The 23,814-nt window shown below is 41.3% G+C and overlaps 1 protein-coding gene and 1 pseudogene across 1 annotated transcript in view; one reads left to right on the top strand and one right to left on the bottom strand.

Moving 5' to 3' along the window:
• The window catches only part of OCA2 (OCA2 melanosomal transmembrane protein), a 492,037-nt gene that overhangs the window by 343,193 nt on the left and 125,030 nt on the right, over positions 1-23,814 (bottom strand). The window contains exons 9-12 of the mRNA XM_047864593.1: positions 6,683-6,754; positions 4,717-4,782; positions 2,263-2,319; positions 1,045-1,169 (exon numbers count right to left, since the gene is read on the bottom strand). Coding sequence (XP_047720549.1) covers positions 1,045-1,169; positions 2,263-2,319; positions 4,717-4,782; positions 6,683-6,754 — 320 coding nt within the window. The remainder of the gene's footprint in view (positions 1-1,044; positions 1,170-2,262; positions 2,320-4,716; positions 4,783-6,682; positions 6,755-23,814) is intronic.
• Positions 20,303-22,782, top strand: LOC125169018 (aryl hydrocarbon receptor nuclear translocator-like; annotated as a pseudogene).

The raw sequence follows: 23,814 nt of genomic DNA on the forward strand, positions 1-23,814 counted from the left end.
TCTCCACCCTCATTTCTCCTCCCCTTATCCTCCACTCCAATTCGCTCCACCTCTGAGAGACACCATTCTTCAAATTCCAAAGGCATCACCTAGATTTACTCCTGAGCCTTGGAAGTAGCCCCTTTTTGGTCACACCAGCAAAGGGAACATGGGTACTAGATTAAGCAACCAGAACACACTTGAACTTGCTGTGTCTCATGCCTCATGTCTAAGAGGGTCTCCTATCTAACAGAATCCTTAAAACACTAGCTTAGGTTAGTCCTTTTGATGCTACCACCCAGATCAGTGGAGCTGAGGTGACTTGTCTGGCACCCTTCACTACCTACCTTGCTCCCATGAACACTCAGGGAGTATGTGTTTCCCTACGACCAAGTACCAGGACATGGTGGGTCCAAGCACGGAAGGGCCATGATATGCTGGGGAACTATCTTCAAAGTAAATAACATAAAGTCTAGATAAAAGTATAGTTCCATGGCCTTACAAGTGGCCTACATAATGACCAGGCCTGAAGCTCAAGTTTCAAGAGATTCAAGACAAATGGCGTCTGATGTTCAATAAATGTCTAATTAATGAAATGTCTAATTTAAAGAAACGAAATGGAATCAAATTGAATTTCTCTTTCCCAAAGTTACCCTGCAGAGCCTTGCCAGGCCAGGTCCCATAACCCTCCAAGCCTGAGGAGAGCAAGATGGCTGCTCCAACTTCCCCAGCACCTGGATACATATCCCTGACCATCTGGCAGGAGCTTCCACACTCCTCTGCTTCACCTGTGACCATCTCAATGGATAAGAACTCCTGGAACCCATCTTCCCCACACCCCTGGACAGCAAAGCCTACGTCTGGTGACTTCCATGTGTATTTCTATGGCCGCCACTGCTCCCGCCATAGCCATGGCCACAAGGAAAAGCCATAGCCATAGCCATGAGCACTGAGCACCACAGTCCTGGAGGATGCACGCGCTGGACCAAGGCACACCAGCAAAGGGAACATGGGGACTAGATTGAGCAACCAGAACACACCACCATACAGGACCACTCTACATACCTTATCGTCACAGGAGTAAAAAGCAGCAATGTGGTGACATTGTCTAGGAAGGCAGACAGGACAGCGGCAATGAGACACAACATGATGATCATGGCCCACACTCTTCCCCTAGAGAGCTGGTATGTCTGAGATGTACACACACAGAAAGGAACAAGCCAGGATCAGTGGGGTTGAAGAATAGATGTGACTTTTCATTACAGATTATAAGAGCCAGTGATCCAAATAGCCACAACATGGTGGGTTAAAACTTAGACCAATGAGTTCCTAAATTTGCTAAGATGAGGAAGTGATGGCCTGTACCTGGACATTCTGAATCCACCATGATTTACCCTCCTTCCCTCTGATTCTCCTTCTTCACAGTGCCCTTTGATGGTTCACTGGTCACAAGGTGATTGCCCTCTATCCCTTTAACATTATCCAGTATCTTACAATCTCCTTTTGGTTAGACAGCCTGGGCTATGACCCTCAAGCCTGCTGATTGTTGGTTATCTAAGGGACTTAGATCTTAAGGATTTTCAGTACCAAGACATTGAGAGGAAGAGACCAGATATTTGAAGATGCAAGATGGTACACAAAGACGGCAAAAATTCTGTCATTCAGAGAATGACAAAGCAAAGGGCTTTGATGAGTAAATAGTCTTTTAGAAGAACTTTCCAGTTCAAAAAAGAAAATCAAGCACAACACTAGCCTTTGCATTAGCAAAATATGGTAAGATCTCCTCTCACCAACCCTGAGTCATAGCACCAGTGCAGAGTCTGGCCGTCAGAACTTGCTGGCGGATTTCCCAGGATTTCAGTTATAAAAGTGAATGTTTATATGTTCAATAATTAGAAAGTCATCACTGAAATTATTTCAACACAAAGTAAAGTAATCAGAAGCTGATGACTTGAAATATTTAGATGCTCTAAAATGCAAAACAATTTTTGATATGAAGCTCTCAACTTGCCAATTTAACTAATGCTACACAAACATTCAACCCAAATACTCTTTTCCTTGATCTCCTTCAGTTTATTGAGAAGATCAAAGTGTTGCTCAGAGCCACCTAACTTAGGACAGCAATTGTACCCAGACTTACACCCATAATTTTGTAAAGGAAGATGGAATTTTAAAATATTTGCTTTAAGTGGTAGCTTTATTGACTGAATATGTAATGGTAAATAACAGTGAATTAATACATAAATATTAATACATAAATATTAAATCCCACATCAAACCTACCTTTACAGCACAATAATCAAAAAATCCAGTTTCTGAAAATATGGCTACTAAGATCATCTGTGGGGCAAACAGAAAAAGGAGACAAGAGGAATCTTTTAGAAGTGTAACATCCTGAAAGGACATCAGAGTGATCAGTTACAAGGCCTCTGCATGAAAGCTACCACTTCATCAAGCTTCATGCTTTTTTGCTGAGTGTAGTCCACTTAGTAACTTCTTGAATAGAGCCTCTTGCTATAAGGCTTGCACCTCTATTTTTGTCCAGGTAAATTATCATTCCACCTAATCTTCACAAAAGTCATCAGGTGTTACCATTACTCTCTGTTTTATAGATGAGGAAACCACAGGGCAGAGATGGGAGATGACTTGCTCACAGACACAAAGCTAGAAGCAGGAAGGTAAATGAGCCAGAATGTGGCCTTCTGCACCTAAATGTCGACACAAGCAACAATTAAATATTTTAAGATTTTTAAACTGAGTTAAATTTTGTTTCCTAAAATAATGGGACAGATTTTCATCACCAATTTGACCAAGAGACACAAATAAGATCAGTTACATTGAAATGATTATTCTCTGGGTTCACAGAACCCAAAGAAGATTCTGGAAGATTCTTTATTCCACCTCCTATGATGGCAATATACCATTTGTTGAATTTAGAGAGAAAAGCTACAGGTTCAAGTACTAATCCTTCCATTTAGAAGTAGTTTAACCTTATGCAAAAAAATTATTCAATCCTCTGTACTTTAGTTTCCTCACCTAACCTCTGAATGTTTTATTCCTTGTTAAGGCTGTTGTGAAAATTCGATAAAATTATGTAAATTAAAGTACTTAGAAAACAGTAGGCCCAATATTATCTTTCAAATATTCAGTACAAAACAAAAATTTCCAAAAGTCAGTTTAGACTCAATACAAATATCTACCTTGTCTATAATGACCATCGATGTTCATCCTAATCCAAATGGCCACCTGTTACTGTCTGTAGAATGTGGTGTTTCACTCACCAATAGAAACTTCACATGAACTGAATGGGTAGGTCCTATGTGGTCTTCCATCATTGTGGGGAAGCTGATCCACACATTTACTGCCAAAACTACCCAAAAGAGACTTAAATTCAGGGACCAGGGTTAAGTGGCCCCATGGGGTGGCTAACTGCCATGAAATAAAGAGGAAAAGGCAGGAACCTGGATACATAAACTATCTTTGCACCTCCAAAGTTCCAGAATCATAGGAGCTTGCTGAATGGTTTCAACTGAGAAAAAAAAAATTAAACCATGTGTTATGGGCTCAATTGTGCCACTTTCCTCCACAAATTCCTATGTTGAAATCCTAACCCCAGTACCTCAGGATAAGTTAAAGTGAGGCCTTAATCTAATATGACTGGTATCCTTATAAGAAGAGGAGATAAGCACACAGACACACACAGAGGGAAGATTATGTGAAGATACAGGGAGAAGATGATCATCTACAAGTCACGCAGAGAGGCATCAAAAGGAACAAGCACTGCTGACTTGGTCTCAGAAATCTGGCCTGCAGAAGTATGAGGAAATAAATTTCTGTTGTTGAAGGCACCAGTCTGTAGTACTTTATTATGGCAGAGCCAGCAAACTAATATATCATTCATTTAAGTTTTTTTTAACCTCTTTTATGAGACATCTGGTATGTCTTCCTTCTTCCTTCCAAATGCCCAGACTCTACTACATACTTTTCAAGACCAACAAGAATATGAACTTCTCTATAAAGGCTGAGTTCAGAGCACTGACCTGTCTCCTTACACTGCACTCAGAGAGGAAGCAGCTAGTTTGGGTCACATTGAAGCCTAGAGTAGCATGGCCCTCTCTTATGACTATCAGGGGGGATAAAATATTAGCAAGGAAAATGAAGATACATAATAATCTGCTTTACACAGAGTGGATCTTTTGTCCAGAAATGGAAAACCCTCCTTCAGACCACTTAGCCATTGTAGGGTCTGTTCAAGAACATGTGAGGCATTCCTACTGATATTCAGGATCTTATCAAATTTCACTTATTCTAGTTAAATTGGTTTATGACACACAAACTATTACTTAGGTTCAATTTCTTTCATTTTCCATGTATTTAATTACAGGTGTTTTTCCAATCACCAAAACTTATATGGTTCACTTATTTGGGATAATCCATTGTATATTTTAAGGGAAGCAACTCAAAAATGTTACAAAGTTATCTAAACAACAATATTATTTAACTATCAGACAGGACTAAGACTGCAATTCTCCAGCTAACTAACCAGAGCACCAATCATTTCATTCCTCCACAGGAGAAATTGGCTAGGCCTGCGCTAACACTTCTTAATCAAGCCCTAATTGTCAAGCAGTACAATGTCTTTAATATAATGAAGTATTATCAGCAGTGGCAGCAAAAGAGAAGGCCCCAGATTACAGCAGGCTTGGAGCCCTGTCCCACTGAGAGGATTGTAATTACCATGCCAAATAGCAGGGCCAAGGTCTCAAAATCAATCCACTCCACCACATGAGTCAGGCTGGGTCTCTGCAATCAAAGTACAAATTTCCCAATTAGTTTGAGGCATCATCCTTCTGGTGATAGCTGTAAAAAATGTGCCACTCTTTATAGCAAGCCCACTCATTTGACCACAGTCAAAAATCATACTATCCACTTGCTTTTAAAATTAGAGTATAACATCAATGAAAACGACTCGTGACCCAAGACATTATAATGTCAAGCTTATACATTTAGTAACAAGAAAAGCAAATTTCCTAAACCCTGTCCCTAGCAACTCCAACTCCAGAACTGCAACCTGAAATGCAGGACTGACCCTTGAGATCAGTGAAGTTCCCACATGCCTTCCTTGGTATTGGAGCATGAGGCCAGGATGGCAATAACTGAAAGATACACTTGTCCTACTCACCAGTTGTTCATCCACTCTCACTTCATCTTCTAACAACCCTGCAGAGTAGGGAAGGATGGGGTCATGGGGAATTGGGAGCACAGAGTATGAAGTGAGGGCACTTTGAGAGTCTCATTGTTGGGAAAGGACTGCATGGTGGCCCAAGGAGCTACCCGCAGCACAAGATGTGTGCCGCATTAATGTTTTCTAAAACAAAATAGCTACTACTATATTACTCCTCAACAGTTAATAAAAATAACAGTGGTTTATGTATAAGTTTTAGCATTCTGGGACATTTTACCCTTAGGGTTAGTATTTTTTTATGCCAACTCTAGCCAAAATGAATGAATGAATGAGTGAATGAATGAATGAATAACAACATAGCCCCACATAGTTTTTTAAACCAGTTATTATTCTTTGGCTAACTAAATGGCCTTTAGTAGTACTTTGAAGAAAAAATCCTTTAAATTCTATAGATTTATTTTTTTCTTTTCAAATTTCTATTTAAATTCGAGTTAGTTAACATACAGTGTAACATTGGTTTCAGGAGCAGAACCCAGTGATTCATCACTTACATACAACCCTCAGTGCCTATCCCAAAAGGTGCCCTCCTTAATGCCCATCACTCAACTATCCCCCACCTACCTGGTTCCATCAACTCTCAGTTTATTCTCTATTGTTAAGAGTCTCTTATGGTTTGTCCTCCCCCCTTTTTTTTCCACTTCCCCCATATGTTCATCTGTTTTGTTTCTTAAATTCCACATATGAATGAAATCATATGGCATTTGTCTTTATCTGACATTTATTTTGCTGTTGCTGGGAATGCAAACTGGTGCAGCCACTCTGTAAAACAGTATGGAGGTTCCTCAAAAAGTTAAAAATAGAACTAACTACCCTATAACCCAGCAATTGCACTACTAGGTATTTACCCAAAGGATACAAAAATATGGAGTTGTTTTCAAATCCAGCTCTGTGTGCTGCCACCTTCTTCAGTTCCAGCACTGTTCCTTCAACAATGGCAGGCCTCTATCTCCAGTGGACACTTGGGCTCTCTTGCTTTTGCTTCTCTACATTCACTCCTATGTTCCTGCCAGACAGGCCACATGCAGACCCTGATGTGGTGCCATCACCCCCAAATATGCATCTCCAGGGACCTCCTGATGACTGCAAGACAGAACTCCAACCTCACCATTTCTCACCTCTCTGCTCCAGGAAGGATGGCCCCCTCTAGTTCCCAAGGGCTGACAGCACCCAGAGCCAAATCTAACCACTCAGCTACACAGCCCTGAGCAACTGCATAGCGATGAGCCTTTCCTCAGCTAAAATGCAAAATAAGAAATGTGTGTGAAAGTCAAATGAAAAACAGTCATCAATGTTGATGAGGTTTGTTGGTTCATGCCTCCAGCATGGTTCCTGAGGAAGAAATGTGGAAATAGCATATAAAAGAATGAAAATCACTAGCTAATGCCTAATTGTTGGACTATCTTTGAATCTTATATTCTATACAGTGGTAAGCCATTGACTCAAAATGTTACAACTTACGTCTCCAATCACAGCCAGCGCTGCTAATGCTGCAAGGGAACCCAACATGGCTGCCAGTGTTCTGTGAACAATCTGTAAAGGAACATAGGAAATTATTGCATTCCAGTCCAAAAAGCCTATATTGCTATTAGCATCCATCAATGTTATTTCTATATGCCATTTTATACCATATCTATTAAAAATACATATAAATCATGGGTCCTTTTATTTCAGAATCTGGAAACCCCAAATACACACACAAACACCACCAGTCTGCCTTCTAATGAAAGCTAATTTCATTTCCTGAATAATTAGATGACCCAGGAATAGAAGCAGAAGGCTAACGTATATTCTATAAGGAAGCCTGCAGTAAATTGTCATTAATTATTTACCATATAATCCTGAGGAAAGTAGACCATTAGTTCTACAACATATATCAATTCTTCCCAATTAATGACACTGTTATTAAACCAAAGGTACATAATCAAATGCTTAATCTAATTGATGTTTCAGTGTTACCACTGAATCATGAAAGTATGTTTTCTATTTAATTATAATTCAAATGGACATGGAATTTCTGAGACAAAATATCTTCATAGAAAGGCAAGGATGCAGAGAAATTGGAACCCTCAAACACTGATGGTCGGAGGGGTGCCTGGGTGGCACAGTCAGTTAAGCATCCAACTTCAGCTCGGGTCATGATCTTGCAGTCTGTGGGTTCGAGTCCCACGTCCAGCTCCATACTGACAGCTCAGATCCTGGAGCCTGCTTTAGATTCTGTCTTCCTCTCTCTCTGCCGCTCCCCCGCTCATGTTCTGTCTTCCTCTCTCTCAAAAATAAACAAGCATTAAAAAATATAAAATAAAATATTGCTGGTGGGAATATAAAATGGTGCAGCCCTCATGAAAAAGTTTGGAAGTTTCTTAAAAAGTTAAATAATAAATTACCATATGACCAGAAATTCCTTTCTTAGGAATCTACCCAAGAGAAATGAAAATATATGTCCTATTAAATTAATTAAATGAGGCCATTAAATACAGAAGTGGTTCTAATGCCTTAGCAGCCTACATAAGCAAACCAAAATCTAAGCCTATAATAAATGCCTCAAGACTAAAAGATCAAAATCTATAGGGCATCTGGTGGCTCAGTTGATTAGCATCTGACTCTTGATTTCTGCTCAGATCATGATCTCACAGTTTATGAGATTGAGCCCTGTGTTGCTGGACTCTGCCATGTCAGCGCAGAGCCTGCTTGGAATTCTCTCTCTCCTCTTTCTCTGCCCCACCCCACCCCATGCCTCTCTCTCTCTCTCCAAATAAATAAACATTGAAAAAAAAAGAAATCAAAATCTAAGAACAACTGATCATAAACAGCTAACTAGGCTTCCCAAATAAGGCAGATGCTTCAGCTATAGCCAATCAAATCATTTTTTTACTTTGCTTTCCCCTTTTCTCTGTAAAAGTCTTTCCCATAGCTCCTGTTGATAGAGCACTTCAAAACACTTCCAGTTTGGCACTGCCCAATTCTAACTGATTTTTGGTCAAATAAACTCTTAAAAATGTACTATACCTCAGTTTATCTTTTTAACGCTTCACATAAAGCATAAATGTTCATAGCAACATTATTCAAAATAGGCAAAAAACTGGAAACATTCCAAATGTCTATCCATGATGAGTGGATAAACAAAATGTAGTATATGCTACAACATGGAGCTAATGATACATGCTATATTATGAATGAACCCAAAATGCATTATGCAAAGTGAAAAAGTGAAACACAAAAGACTACATTGTGTCATTCCATTTATATGAACTGTCCAGAAAAGGTTAATTTAGAGATACAGAAAGATCAGGGTTGCCTGTGGCTGGAGGTAACAGTAAGGACTGACTCCAAATGGGCCCTAGGGATCTTTACGGGATAAATTAATATTCTAAAATTGTATCATGATATTTCCATTTTTTGTGTCTTCTTCAATTTCTTTCATAAGCTTTCTAGGTTTTCAGCGTATAGATTTTTCACTTCTCCTGGATACGAAGAAAAAATATTGCTAAAATGTTGATACTACCCAAAGCAATCTACATATTCAATGCAATCCCTATCAAAATAACACCAGCATTCTTTAAAGAGATAGAACAAATAATCCTAAAATTTGTATGGAACCAGAAAAGACCACAAATAACCAAAGCAATCTTGAAAAAGAAAACCAAAGCAGGAGGCATCACAATCCCAGAATTCAAGCTATACTACAAAGCTGTAATCATCAAGACAGTATGGTACTGGCATAAGAACAGACACTCAGATCAATGGAACAGAATAGAGAACCCAGAAAGGGACCCACAAATGTATGGCCAACTGATCTTTGACAAAGCAGGAAAGAATATCCAATGGAATAAAGACAGTCTTTTCAGCAAGTGGTGCTGGGAAAACTGGACAGTGACATGCAGGAGAATGAACCTGGACCAGTTTCTTATACCATGGAAAATGGATGAAAGATCTCAGTGTAAGACAGGAAGCCATCAAAATCCTTGAGGAGAAAGCAGGCAAAAACCTCTTTGATCTTGGCCGCAACAACTTCTTACTCAACACGTCTCTGGAGGCAAGGGAAACAAAAGCAAAAATGAACTACTGGGACCTCATCAAAATAAAAAGCTTCTGCACAGCAAAGGAAACAATCAGCAAAACGAAAAAGCAACCAAGGGAATGGGAAAAGATATTTGCAAATGACATATCAGATAAAGGGTTAGTATCCAAAATCTATAAAGAACTTATCAAATTCAACACCCAAAAAAACAAAGAACCCTGTGAAGAAATGGGCAAAAGACATGAATAGACACTTCTCCAAAGAAGACATCCAGATGGCCAACCAACACATGAAAAAATGCTCAATACCACTTCTCATCAGGGAAATACAAATCAAAACCACAATGAGATACCACCTGACACTGTCAGAATGGCTAACATTAACAACTCGGGCAACAACAGATGTTGGCAAGGATGCAGAGAAAGAGGATCTCTTTTGCATTGGTGGTGGGAATGCAAGCTGGTGCAGCCACTCTGGAAACAGTACGGAGGTTCCTCAAAAAATTAAAAATAGAGCTACCCTACGACCCAGCAATTGCACTACTAGGCATTTATCCAAGGGATACAGGTATGTTGTTTTGAAGGGACACTGCACCCCCGTGTTTATAGCAGCACTCTCAACAATAGCCAAAGTATGGAAAGAGCCCAAATGTCCATCGATGGATGAATGGATAAAGAAAATGTGGTATATGTATACAATGGAGTATTACTCGGCAATCAGAATGAAATCTTGCCATTTGCAACTACGTGGATGGAACTGGAGGCTATTATGCTAAGTGAAATTAGTCAGAGAAAGACAAAAATCATCTGACTTCACTCATATGAGGACTTTAAGAGACAAAAGAGATGAAAATAAGGGAAGGGAAATAAAAATAATATAAAAACAGGGAGTGGGACAAAACAGAAGAGACTCATAAATATGGACAAAAAACAGGGTTACTGGAGGGGTTGTGGGAAGGGGGATGGGCTAAATGGGGAAGGGGCACTAAGGAATCTACTCCTGAAATCACTGTTGCACTATATGCTAACTAATTTGGATGTAAATTATAAAAATAAAAAGTTAAATTAAAAAAATAAAATTGTACCATGCTAATGGTTGATGCTATGGTCTAAATGATTGTGTCCTCCCAAAATTCATATACCTGAAGTGATAGTATTAGAGGGTGGGCTTTTGGGAGGTCATGAGGTCATGAGGGTGGAATCCTCAGAATGGGATTAGTGCCTTTATAAAAGAGGATACAGAGAGATCTCTTGACCCTTCCATCACATGATGATACAATGAGAAGTCTGAAACCTAAAAGAGGGCCCTCATCTGATCAGGCTGGCACTTGCACTTCCAGCCTCCAAATCTGTGAAATAAATGCCTGTCATTTATAAGCCACCCAGTTTGTTGCATTTTGTTATAGCATCCCTAAGAAACTGAGAAGTGAGGATGCTGCTATAATACCTAAAAATATGGAAGCAGCTTTGGAACTAGGTAATGGGTGGAGTGGAAGACTCTGAAGAGGCACACTAGGAAAAGCCTTAATTGCTGTGAATAGACCATTAAAAACAATTCTGGCAAGGGCTCAGAAGTAGGAGAGTCATCTGAAGAGAAGTCTCAGTCTTCAGAGAGAATACCTAAGTAGTTGAGAATAAAATGTTGGTGGAACTATTTATGGTAAAGGCCATTCTGAGGAAGTCTCAGACAGAATGAGGAACATGTTATTGGAAAATGAAGAAAAGGAAATTCTTGTTATAAACTGGCCAAGGACTTAGTTGAATTGTGTTTGTATCCTAGTTGTGAGAGGTAGAACCTGTAAGGGATGAAATTGGCTAACTGGTTGATGAGTCTTCTAAGCAAAGGGTTGCAGGAGCAGCTTTGAGTAAAATGGAGAAGTGAGAAGTGACTTAAAAATGGAACAGTTAATTAAAAAGGAAGCCAAACTTTAAAATGTGGGATTCTCAGCCTATCCAAACTAAAAGAAATGGAAAGCTTCAAGAGAATACACAAAGCATATGGCCAAATTTCATAAAGACATCAGTTTGGATCTGACATCACAATGGGAAGCTAGGAGTTATTCATCAAGACAGTGGGGAGATTAGTCAGCCATCTAAACAAAAGCCAAAACCTACTGTCCAACACAGTAGAAGAATAGCCCAGAAGACATTTCAGAAATCATCAGGGCTGCCCCTCCCATTCTAGGCCCAGAGTGCAAGAGCCTGCATGACAGAAATATTTCAAAGGGCAAGCCAGTGCTACTTGACACCACTTTGCAATGTGGGCTCCAGTGCACCTGGTATGCCCAGCAAAGCACAGTGGGTATGAATATCTTCACCTTGATTTTGAAGGATAGATCACCTGGAGCCTCAGGCTTTGGACCCAGTCATGGGACATGGCAGGCCCTTCTTCCCTCAGCACAGATGGATACTCAGGGCCCAGGACATGGCAGAGAGCCCCTCTGCCCACCCACCAGGGACTCTTGAAGTAAAAACCACCCCATCCCCTCACATGACCCCTTGAGGAGGCCAGTGCCTCCAAAATGTGAGCAAGCGTTTCCTATTCATGTAACAGTCAAGGCACAATGTCAAGGCAGTGACAGACAACTGTGCTCAGGGAATGGCCAGGAAACTAAAGCCAGAAGTGCCCCTCACAGAGTTCATAATCCACCTGTGGAGGAAAGAAACACAGCCATGGGTCTGTACCTCAGAACAAGTTGGAGGGAGAAAAAAGGGCAGGCAGATGTTTCTCCCACAGAGTCCTGAAGGGGCTTTAGGGCTAGAAACAATGAGACTTCCCAGCACACCTAGGAGAATGGTTAAAATAAAAAGTAGAAACAACACCAAATACTAGTGAAGATGCAGAGACTGGCTCATTCACACATTGCTGGTGGGAATGTAAAATGGTCCAAAAACCTAAACGTGCAACTACCCTACTACACACCAATTCCATCCTGGGCATTTTATTCCAGAGAAATGAGAACCTGTGTTCACACAAAATCAGTACATGAATAATCATCACAGCTTTATTTGTAACTGCCCCAAACTGGAAATAACCCAGATGTCCTTAAAGAGTTGAGTGGTTAAACAAACCATGGAACATCTACATTATGGAATCCTACTCAGCAATGAAAAGGTATAAACCACTGATACATGCAACAACCTGGATGAACCTCCAACAGAATTACACTGAGTACCCATTCTAAAATGTCACTCAATGTATGACTCAATTTGGACATTCTTGAAACGATAAAATTATAGAAATGGTGGGAAGATTAGTAATTGTCAGTAAGAAGGGGGGTATAAGAAATGGAAGGAATTGGGTGTGGGTACAAAAGGAAAACATAAGGCATCCTTGTGGGGATGGAAATGTTCTGTATCCTCAATGTGGCAATGTTAATGTCCTGGTTGTGATATTCTACTACAGTTTTGTAAAGAGGAGCCAAATATGTCAGACCCAAAATATGCCATTTTGGCATATTGATTATTTTGAATCAAAGTTACTTAATAAACAGCTGTTGCAAGAAAGATACTCTGAACCTTTTGTTGATCCCCTTAAAAGAAAAAATAAATCTCATATATGAAAGGTACTTTTCCTGTACTAGGATAGAAGCCATCCTCATCAGGAATTTAGGGCTGAAAAGGCTATGTAAACAAGACTTGTTACTTCACTAATTTACTATCCAAGTAGTAGACAAATCCCTTTGTCTTGTCAATTCTTCACAAAATTATTATTTTCTTGTCTAAAAGGTATAAAAGCTGCCTTATTTGGCCATATCTTTGAGTCTCATGTTTTTATGGGGCTCCTACATGTACAAAATTAGTTTGTTTTCTCCTATTAATCTATCTTCTGTCAACTTAATTATCAAACCACCTGCACAATGACATAGTGATATAATGACTAATTAAAAAAATATCTTTTGTCACTCAGATGACCAACATTTATTTCCCAGCTATATCTAGTCTTCATCTACAGTTCTTAAAAACATTTCAGACCTATGAAAGTCAAACTGGATTAAGGAGTGCACTTATGTTGATGAGCACCAGGTGTTCAATGGATGAGCTGAATCACTAAATTGTACACCTGAAACTAATATTACACTGTATGTTAAGTAACCAGAATTTAAATAAAAACTTAAAATAAAAAAGGAGTGCATTTGTTGTGATGAGCACCAGGTGTTGTATGGAAGTGTTGAATCACTATATTGTACACCTGAAATTAATATTACTCTGTATGTTAACTAACTGGAATTTAAACAAAAAAAATTAAATGGGAAGGAAGGAAAAAGGAAGGAAGGAAGGAAGGGAGGGAGGAAGGGAGGGAGGGAGGGAGGGAGGGATGAAATGGGTGTTGTGTCATTAATGAAGGTGACTTTTGGACCCCATCCAAGGGCAGTGGCTGGTTGCCAGGAGGACCAACCATGTGATTAGAGAATTAAAACTGTTAGCCCCACTCCCCAACCTCTAGAGAGGGGCTGAATCAGCCAATGGCCAATGACTTATTTAATCATGACTATGTAATGAAGCCTCGATAAAAACACAAAATGATAGCTTTTTGGTCCTTGTTTTCAGAGATCTTCCATGCTTGGGGAACCAAAACACTTCCACATGCCACCAAGCTGGGCCCCATGCTCCATAAGAACAGAAACTCTTTTGTTGGGTACCTTGCCCAATGTATCTCTTCACATTCTTTAATAAGCTAATAAAAATAAGTGTTTCCCTGAAATCTGTGAGCCACTCTAGCAAGTTAATCAAACCTAAGGAGGAGGTTTTTGGAATCTCTAATTTGTTGCAAGTTGGTCAGAAGCCAGGGGCTTATGACTGGTTTCTGAAGTTGGGGTTGGGCATGGAACACTTAACCTGTGGAATCTGATGTGCTAGCACTGAGTAGATACTGTCATAAATTGAGTTAAGTTCTCAGACACCCTGCTGGTATCTGAGAATTGCCTGATGCTAGGGGGAGACCATTTTGGAATTGGCTCTGGGAAACTTTAGGGTTCCCAGACCAGACAAAGCACATAGGCGGGAAGAAGGGAAATTTTTCCCACCCCCACAATTTGCAAAACATTACCCTTGAGAGAAAGTGGATAAAGAGTGCAGGAAATCACTGTATTTCTTTGTTTCAACTATATGTGAATATGTAGTTATGTCAAAATTAAAACTTTAATTTTAAAAAGTCATTGCTTTTCTCCTCCAAGTCATTGCAAAATTTAAATCGAGGATAGAACTTAGGATCCTATTCAGCATAGCACTTACAGTAAAAAAATAAATCAAGAATAAGAATATTTGGGGTCAAATCTGATGACCCCAAAGACCCTTCTCATTCCAGAATTCCATGGCAATATCTTCCTAAATCTGGAACGTTGAAATTAATGCCATCAAAATATAAGGAGCATTCACACGATGCTCATTTTAATTGAAAAATAGCACAGCAACAACAGTGCATTCACTGGTCACTGCTCCTGGCATTGAGGACTCAGTAAATACAGAGACTGGTATGCCCTGTCCCTGTAAACAAGAAATGAGTATTTAGTAAACAGAGTGATTGAGGTCCTGGGACAGAGAGGCCTGAAGGTATGACACAGTCAGAACACAAGACACCCAGAGAAAGAGGAAGATTCAGGCCTGAATAGGCGTCCAGGGCCAAAAGGCAACCCCTTTTGCAGTGTCAGAGGCAGAAGGAAAGGAGAGGATGTGCCAGCAGTCAGGGCCAGGCAATTGGGTCATGCTCAGGAGGGATCTGGGTTTAATCTCATCATTTTTCATTTAAAACAAACCAACTACTTGCCCAAAAAATGCACATCTTTTTTTTTTTTTTTTTTGCTTTGTATGTGTGTATGAGAAAGAGTAAAGAACAGCAAGAACGAATTAAAGGAAAATGTTGCAGATCAACAAACTTCAAAACAGCATGGAGCCTTAAGTAAGTTCTAAGCAGCCTATTTGGGTGTATGTTAATTTCCCTGACTCTTGTTTAATATAATGAGGCAGGTTGCCAAGATGCAAAGTTCTTTTCCTTCTCACTACCATTCCAAGGCAGGTTTCATTTGTCTTGTTTTTTTCTAGTTTTGGGAAAAGCAATACATAGAACATTTTTCTAATTGGTCAAAAATGGTTTTTAATGCACTTGACTTTAAAATCACTGAAATCTTCATGAAAGATAATAAATTAAAGCACTGTACATAATTTCATGAAGTCTGCACCTAAATGCATTCTGCTCAGAGATTGCAAATCACTTAGAAACAGCTCTCACAAGCAAGAATATATCTCTATATTTTGTCTGTTATGTGTGATGTATTACAGAAATCTAAAATTAAGCTCAAAATCCACATTGAAATGCAAGTTTTCTCAACAGTGCTCACAGAGATCACTTTTACATGATGCAATGCCTTTTTAACTATTATTTTTACAAATAATACAGGCAAAGTTGTTTCAAAATGTTTATAAACTATTCTGGGCAATGTAGGTTCCAACCACCTTGACAGGTGTCATGCCAATCACAGAACCTCTGTTAATGTGGGTAACCACTTTCAATGTCTTATGAAGTAGATTGCATGGGTGATGATAAAGTTCTACTTTAATTGCATTCCTTATGATATAGTTAAGGGCTTAAATCAATTATATTCAGTTATTCCAGTTATTTTGTTACATAAAAAAATACTACATATTCTGCTATTATGACAATGCAGCCTTACACTAATGCAAGAAGGAAGAAAAGAGGAAGAAGAATGAGAAGAAAAAGATAAGAGAGAGGGAGCAAAGAATAGAGAGAGACACACACAGAAAGTGAACACTATCAAATGACCCAGGTTTTCATTAGAACCAGTGCCTTGGAATCTAAACATTATCCTCACTTTGAATCAGTGTTCTCTGCCTTCAGCCTAACCCTATCCTCAGACTGACTACATTGGGCTTGAATGATCCTTAGGCACTTGGCACCAAAGCCACAACCTCTCACCCTACATGCCACCACCGGGCTCCCTTCTCACTAGCAGCACTTTCAGCCATTTCTCTACTGAGTCTCACATGACATGGAAAATGGATGCAATGTTAAGTGTGTTCCAAAGATCCTGAGTTCCTTGATGTGTTGATAATCCTAGCTCAACATAAAACCCTGTGACACAATAGGCATGGAAAATGCTGGTTAAACATACATACACATATACCTTTCTGCAATGTTTCCAAAACCTAATTGCTACTGGGCTTTCCCTCTCAAGAGGCAACCAGAAAGAACAGGCAAAAGAACATGTACCCTGGGGGTGGCTGCAGGTTATCTGGGAGCCAATGTCTAGTCCTGCTAGTCCACTGAGGCCACACAAGCAGGCATGTATTCCGTATAGAAGTTGTTTGTGTGATTTGTCATGCATTTCTGCCCAGAGCCACACATACACAATCATGGAGGGCTTAGTTGGTTTGTACTCCATATCTTGCCTTAGGATCAGAACTGGCCCTTCTGTTCCTGATGCCAAGAGGGATTAACATGCATCACCTCCTTGAGCCAGACCAGGCTGACCCCCTGGAATGGATCAGGGAGGGAAGAGAAATATGCAGATGTATAGACTCCAAAGATTGTGAGATATGATAAGAGAAACAGAGAAAAGTGTCCTAGCCCCAGCTCCCTTGGGTATGCACTAAGGCAAACTTAATGACTAACCATAAACAACACATGGGTAGTATACATATTGCCTTGGCAGGAATAGTTAGTTGGAAGTCTCACCTGAGGGGAGGATGCTCCACCCAGCACCCTCAATCAAGACTCCACCTGGGCTGTTCTTTGAGGGGCTTCCCCAGACAGAAGGTTGGATGTTGTGAGTACCCAATTTGATGTATGAGCCTTCTTTGCTCTTCTCTGTACTTCTCTCCCTCTTTATGTTTACCATAATTGTTTAATTCCTTATATTTGCTTTCCCTTATTATTAATAAGGTTTTCCTCCATGAAACCAAAAGTGTGCCTATCTAGAATTACTATTATTCAGAACAGAATAACAAATGCCAATCTGAGCAGAGCTTCAGAGGTTCTGTGCAGGCAACAGTCCTGTCATCAGATCCCAGCAGAGCAGAAAGCAACAGGCTAAGTCACTGGGATGTTTGGATGGCTGTGGACATAGAAAATGCTGACTAATTTGGAAATTGGCCCCAAAGTATGACACTCCAGATACAAAAACCTAAAACCTAAAATAGGTAGCAAGGCTTTATAGACTGGGCAGTAGTCCATAAAAAATACTAATATACAAGGTGAGGGAAAATCGCAACTCAACTGATATGATAGAAAATATTTAATAAGAGGGTCACCAAACAAGAAGCCAAAAATGTACCTAATGAGCTTGGAGGTTTGGACACAGGGGTGAGGCAGATACTAAAACATAGAAGCTGTGAGGGGAGAAATGAATTCTGGACATGGGACTGTGAGGTGAGATGAAGATTCTGGAACATGAGGCTGTGAGGTTAGAGGTGAATGTTGGAATATAGAGGCCTGGGAGGTGAGAGGTGAATGCTGGAACAAAGGCTGTTAGGTGAGAGGTGGATGCTGGAACATGGGGCTGTGAGGTGAGGAGTGGACACTGGAACACAGGGCTGTGAGGTGAGAGGTGGATGCTGGAACACTGGGCTGTGAGGCGAGAAACAGATGCTAGAACAGGGGCTGGTCAGGTGAGAGGTAGAAGCTGGAACATGGAGCTGTGAGGTGAGAAATGGAAGCTGGAACAGAGGGCTATGAGGTGAGAGGGAATACTGGTATAGGACGCTGTGTGGTGAGATGTGAATGCTAGAACAGGGACTGGCAGATGTGAGGTGGATCCTGTAACAGGGGGTTGTGAGGTAAGAGGTAGATGCCAGAACATGCGGGCTTGAGGTGTGAGGTGGATGCTGGAATGGGAGGCTATTAGTTGATGCCACCTGTGCAGGTTCCCTGTAAGCCTGTGTGCTTCCTCACAGTGCCCTCCCAGGGTGAGAAGTGGGTTGTATGGCATCCCCATCTTACACTGGCTCATAGTGTGAATGAGAGGCAGAGAATTCCTACTCAAAGGTTGTAGCTTTGGACCAGGATTGGACCAGGAGGCTGAATAGGGTGACAGCTTTAGTGCATCTTGTAGGGAGGTTGTATATTGGGTGCAGAGGCAACCATTGTGACCAGTGGATGGACTGGGGTGGATTGTGTTATATGCTCCCAAACATCACCTGACCCCAGGCCCTCACCCTGCTTTGGAAGATAGCATGTGAGCAGATGAAGCAATCTACTGTGCCCTAGTACCCTGCCTCCAATGCCCACTTTTTTTTTTTTGCCCTTATGTGTATTTTGTCAGTCCTGGCTGTTTGTTCTTGCTGATATTTTACCATTACTGGTTTTTATATGATATATTCCCTTTGAAAGGCCCCTCATGTACTGTGTGACCTAAGGAGAATGCATATGAACAAATCATATATTTTCCTTCTCGGTATTACCCACATAATACTGAGTTAATTTTCTGGCATGACTTATGTTACACAAAATTATAGATCCTGGAGCTTAAAGGTGTCATCTGCAGCAGTCCTCAATCATACAAAACATATCCAGTCACCAATTGATCCTCTGTTGCCTAGGAGGACAGATTAGGTTTCTCCTCAAAAAGGAAAATAAGAATAATTGTGTCACTGAATTTTCAGGGCTAAGTTCATAAGGTACAAATTCCTATTGCATACTACAAACATTTCTGCTAAGAAACTACAGAAGCTTAGCTACCACAGTAAAAGAAATATGCCAGGTGTTAACTCTTCTGGCTTTGGAGAATCACAATAGGTGGCTACAATTCCACAGATCCATTTAGGGAATTAGGATGTTACCAAACATTATTTTTTCATGTGACTATATCCTAAAAATTGAAATAGAGTTTAGAAAAACATGTTGTTTGAAGTTTCCCACAACTTCCTTTTAACATTCTTCCAAAATGACTGCTCTATGGTCACATATCATCAAATGGAAATTATTTTCACCACAGGATGAAAATACCACATTAGGTATGTCTGTTTCCTTCCAAATGAAATAAAAACAGGACTCAAAAAGATATTCACACCCACATGTTCATTGTAGCATTATTCACAATAGCCAAAATATTGAAACAACCTAATTGTGCATCAATGGATAAAGAAGATATGGTGTGTGTGTGTGTGTGTGTGCGTGTGCGCGCAATGGAATATTATCCAGCCATGAGAAAAAGGAAATCCTGCTATTTGTGACAATAGGATGGACCTTGAGGGCATTATGCTAATGAAATAAGTCAGATGGAGAAAGGCAAATTACTGTATGAACTTACCTATATGTAGAATCTAAAATAGCCAAACATAGAAACAGAGCAAAATGGTGGTTACCAGGGACGGGGGGGAGGTGGGGGGCGGGCAATTGGGGAGATGTTTGAGGGTACAAACTTGCAACCAGAGGGCAAGTAAGTTCTGGAGATCTAATTAATGTACAGCATAGTGATTATAGTCAACAGTACTGTATCATAAACTTCAAAGTTGCTAAGAGACTAGATTTAATTATTCTCACCACATAAAAGAATTGATAATTATGTAACTGTGATAGAAATGTTGGTTAAACTACAGTGGTAATCATACTGCAATATACAAATGTACAAGTCAAGATGTTGTACCCTTTAAATTTACACGATGTTATGTGTCAAGTTAGAAATTTTTAGAAATCTGTGCATTCCAGACCTCCAGTGCTCTAAAAGTGGCAGGCAGGCAGGCAGACAGGAAGGAAGGAGAAAGGAAGAAATGAGGAAAAGAGGGAAGGGTTCTGTATAATACCAAAAGAGAATCTTTTAAATAACACATTGTCGATCTTGGATTCCGTGGTAGCGAGGGTGGCTGTAGGGTACCGCGTTTGGGGAGTGGCTCTCCCCTCCCCCTTCCCCCAGTCCCATGGTGGTGGCTCCTCCCACTGGGGGGGGGTATGCGTAGGTAGTGGCATGTTCAGCCAAGGCAGCCGCTGCTGCTAACCCCAACTTCACAACCAGTGCAGAGCCCAACGTGGGGCTTGAACTCACAGCTGTGAGATCAAGACCTGAGCTGAGATCAAGAGTCGGATGCTTAACCAACTGAGCTACCCAGAAATGACATCAGATGTACCATCACTGGGTCCAGCCATTGCCTCAGGAAACCCTGGGGCTGGGATTCAAGGTGGAGGAGCCATTGTCCACAGGGCTATTAAGTGATGACCAGGGTTGGATTTTGATGATGATGGAGAAGGTAAATTTTTGAGGTGTGATGATGATCAGATGTCTGATGATAAGAAGTGACTTGCCAGGTTGGATGATGAGCAGAGCTCTGCAGATAAAGAGAGACTCACCAGGAAAAATCACAGTGAAATTGAACAGGGGCAACGGAACAAGATGACAGCCTACATCACAGAACTGTCGTAGTGCCCTGGCTCAAAAACCAGACAAGCTAACCATCTTACCCATGGCAGTCTCTCACATGAATTCCTTGTGAGGAACTGGGAATACATCCACTGATGGCACCTACAAGCCTTCGTTTCTCACTGATCAGGAACTCAAACCTTTGGTCTTGGAGGCAGCAGATGGCTTTCTGTTTATTGTCTCATGTGAGATAGGTCGGGTAGTTTACATCTCTGACTCAGTGACCCCTGTTTTGAACCAGTCTGAATGGTTTGGTAGCACACCCTATGATCAGGTGCATCCAGATGATGTGGACAAACTTCATGATCAGCTTTCCACTTCAGAAAATGACCTGACAGGGCGTATCCTTCCAGACCTGAAGACTGGAACAGTGAAAAAGGAAAGCCAACAGTCTTCCATGAAGATGTGTATGGGCTCAAGGAGATCATTTATTTGCCGTAGAAGGTGCAGCAATAGCTCTGTGGACCCAGTCTCCATGAATAGACTGAGCTTTGTGAGGAACAGATGCAGGAATGGACTTGGCTCTGTGAAGAATGGGGAACCTCATTTTGTGGTGGTCCACTGCACAGGCTATATCAAGGCCTGGCCCCCAGCAGGTGTCTCCCTCCAAGATGATGATCCAGAGGCTGGCCAGGGGAGCAAATTTTGCCTAGTGGCCATTGGCAGACTACAGGTAACCAGTTCTCCCAACTGTACAGACATGAGTAACATTTGTCAACCAACAGAGTTCATCTCACGGCACAACATTGAGGGGATATTCACTTTTGTGGAACACAGCTGTGTGGCTACTGTTGGCTACCAACCACAGGAACTCTTAGGAAAGAATATTGTAGAATTCTCTCATCCTGAAGACCAACAGCTTCTAAGAGACAGCTTGTAACAAGTGGTGAAGTTAAAAGGCCAAGTGCTGTCTGTCATGTTCCGGTTCTGGTCTAAGAACCGGGAATGGCTCTGGATGAGAACCAGCTCCTTTACTTTCCAGAACACTTACTCAGATGAAATTGAGTACATCATCTGTACCAACACCAATGTGAATAACTCCAGCCATCAACCAAGGCCTACACTGTCCAACACAATCCAGAGACCACAGGTAGGTCCCATGGCTAATTTACCCTTAGAGATGGGCTCAGGGCAGTTGGCATCCAGGAAGCATCAACAGCAAACAGAATTGGATGTGGTATCAGGAAGCAATGGACTGGCTGGCTACAATCATTCCCAGGTTTCTGCTCAGCCTGTAACAACCACAGGGCCAGAACACAGCAAGCCCCTTGAGAAGTCAGATGGTCTGTTTGCCAAGGATAGAGATCCAAGATTTTCAGAAATCTACTCCAACATCAGTGCAGATCAGAGTAAAGGCATCTCCTCCAGCACTGTCCCTGCCATCCAACAGCTATTCTCACAGGACAACACATTCCCTCCTACCCCCACCCCCGGCCGGCAGAGAATTTCAGAAATAGTGGTCTGGCCTCTCCTGTAACCATCGTCCAGCCATCAGCTTCTGCAGGGCAGATGTTGGCCCAGATTTCCCACCACTCCAACTCACCCCAAGGAGCCCCAACTTGGACCCTAGCACCCGCCCAGACTTCTCTGCCCAGCAGGTGGCTACTCAGGCTACAGCCAAGACTCGTTCTTCCCAGTTTGGTATGGGAAGCTTTCAGACTGCGTCCTCCTTCAGCCCCATGTCCCTCCCTGGTGCTTCAACTGCGTCACCTGGTGCTGCTGCCTCCCCTAGTCTCACCAATCATGGATCCAACTTTGCTCCTGAGACTGGACAGACTACAGGACAATTCCAGACACAGACAGCAGAGGGTGTAAGTCTGGCCACAGGAACAGGGCCAGCAGCCTCATCATCGCTCAAGTTCTAGAGAGCAACAGCTATCAGCATGGCAACCTGGCCCGCCTGAGGTCTTCCAGGAGATGCTGTCCATGCTGGAAGACCAGAGCAACAGCTACAACAACGAAGAATTTCCTGACCTAACTATGTTTCCCTCCTTTTCAGAATAGAACTATTGGGGTGAGGATAAGGGGTGGGGGAGGAAAGCCACGGTTTGTTTTTAAAAAGCAAATGTTTCTGTAAAGAAAATAAAAGTCCCTCTCCCATCATTTCCCTCACCCCTAATGTGTACCCCTTCCCCTTCTGGCCTTCCCTTGCCCTCCTGCCTCTGAGAAGAAATGGGGTGAATCCTGAAGGCTTTGGGGATCTTTGAAAAACTGAGGCTGGGTGAAGTTAAGAATGCCTTTCCTTACACCTCCTGACCAGAGATTTCTGCAGAAATGATTTTTGCTAGGGTCAATAGGCAGGTTAGAGAAACTAACATCCATTCATCCACTATTTGCCTTGGATACTGTGGCTTGTTTTGGGAAAGAAATTGTGAATAAGGTTGGGGAGAGGAGAAATGTCCTCCTATTTGAAGATCATGAAACATGGTAGGTTACATATACCTGTATGGCTTTAGGAAGTGAGCATAGGCTCTTTCTGCTGCCTAGTGAGTGAGGAAGTGAGAGAGGGAGAAGGAAAGAGTGTGTGTGTGTGTGTGTGTGTGTGTGTGTGTGTGTGTGTGTGTACGTGCATGCACATGTGTGTTTCTCTATCTTTTTCTCCCTATTAGGGAGTTATGCAGAATTTGTCTCAGATTTTATCTTTGTTTTTCCATGTAATTTTCAGAGTCCTAAGGAGTTAAATCTTCTATGTATTTTCCACTTAGTATTGCATCCAAAGAGTATTTAAACAAACATCTTTGCTGCACTTACATCTATCCCCAGCCAATATGCAACTCTAAGCAGATATATAAAGTCTTTTGGTATGGCTTGTCTCTCATCCAACATATTTAGTAGTAAAGCTGGGTCATTCCTGCTTTTGGTGCTCTCACCTTATAGAGAATATCTGCAAACATTACAGATGTTTAGGGTGTGAAGATAACCCCCTTTTAAAACCCCATACTTGGCCATACTTGCTGCATTTTTCTGTGAGAATCACAGATGATGTGTGTTCTGTACAGGTTATTTCTGCATGGAAACTCAACTTCTTGGATTAGCAGTCCCAGGGAAATCTTCACTGCTGGAGTTTAAACCAAGTCTTGCAAAGTAGCCTCCTTCATCCCATTCCCAGTTCAGTCTGACTAGAAACTGAGACTTGGGTCTGTTTTGGACCTATAGTTCTTCCTCTTGCTCCCTCCAATCTTAAGATTGGATTTTGCTTTATGA

Source organism: Prionailurus viverrinus, chromosome B3, assembly GCF_022837055.1.
Source record: "Prionailurus viverrinus isolate Anna chromosome B3, UM_Priviv_1.0, whole genome shotgun sequence".
Lineage (NCBI taxonomy): Eukaryota > Metazoa > Chordata > Mammalia > Carnivora > Felidae > Prionailurus > Prionailurus viverrinus.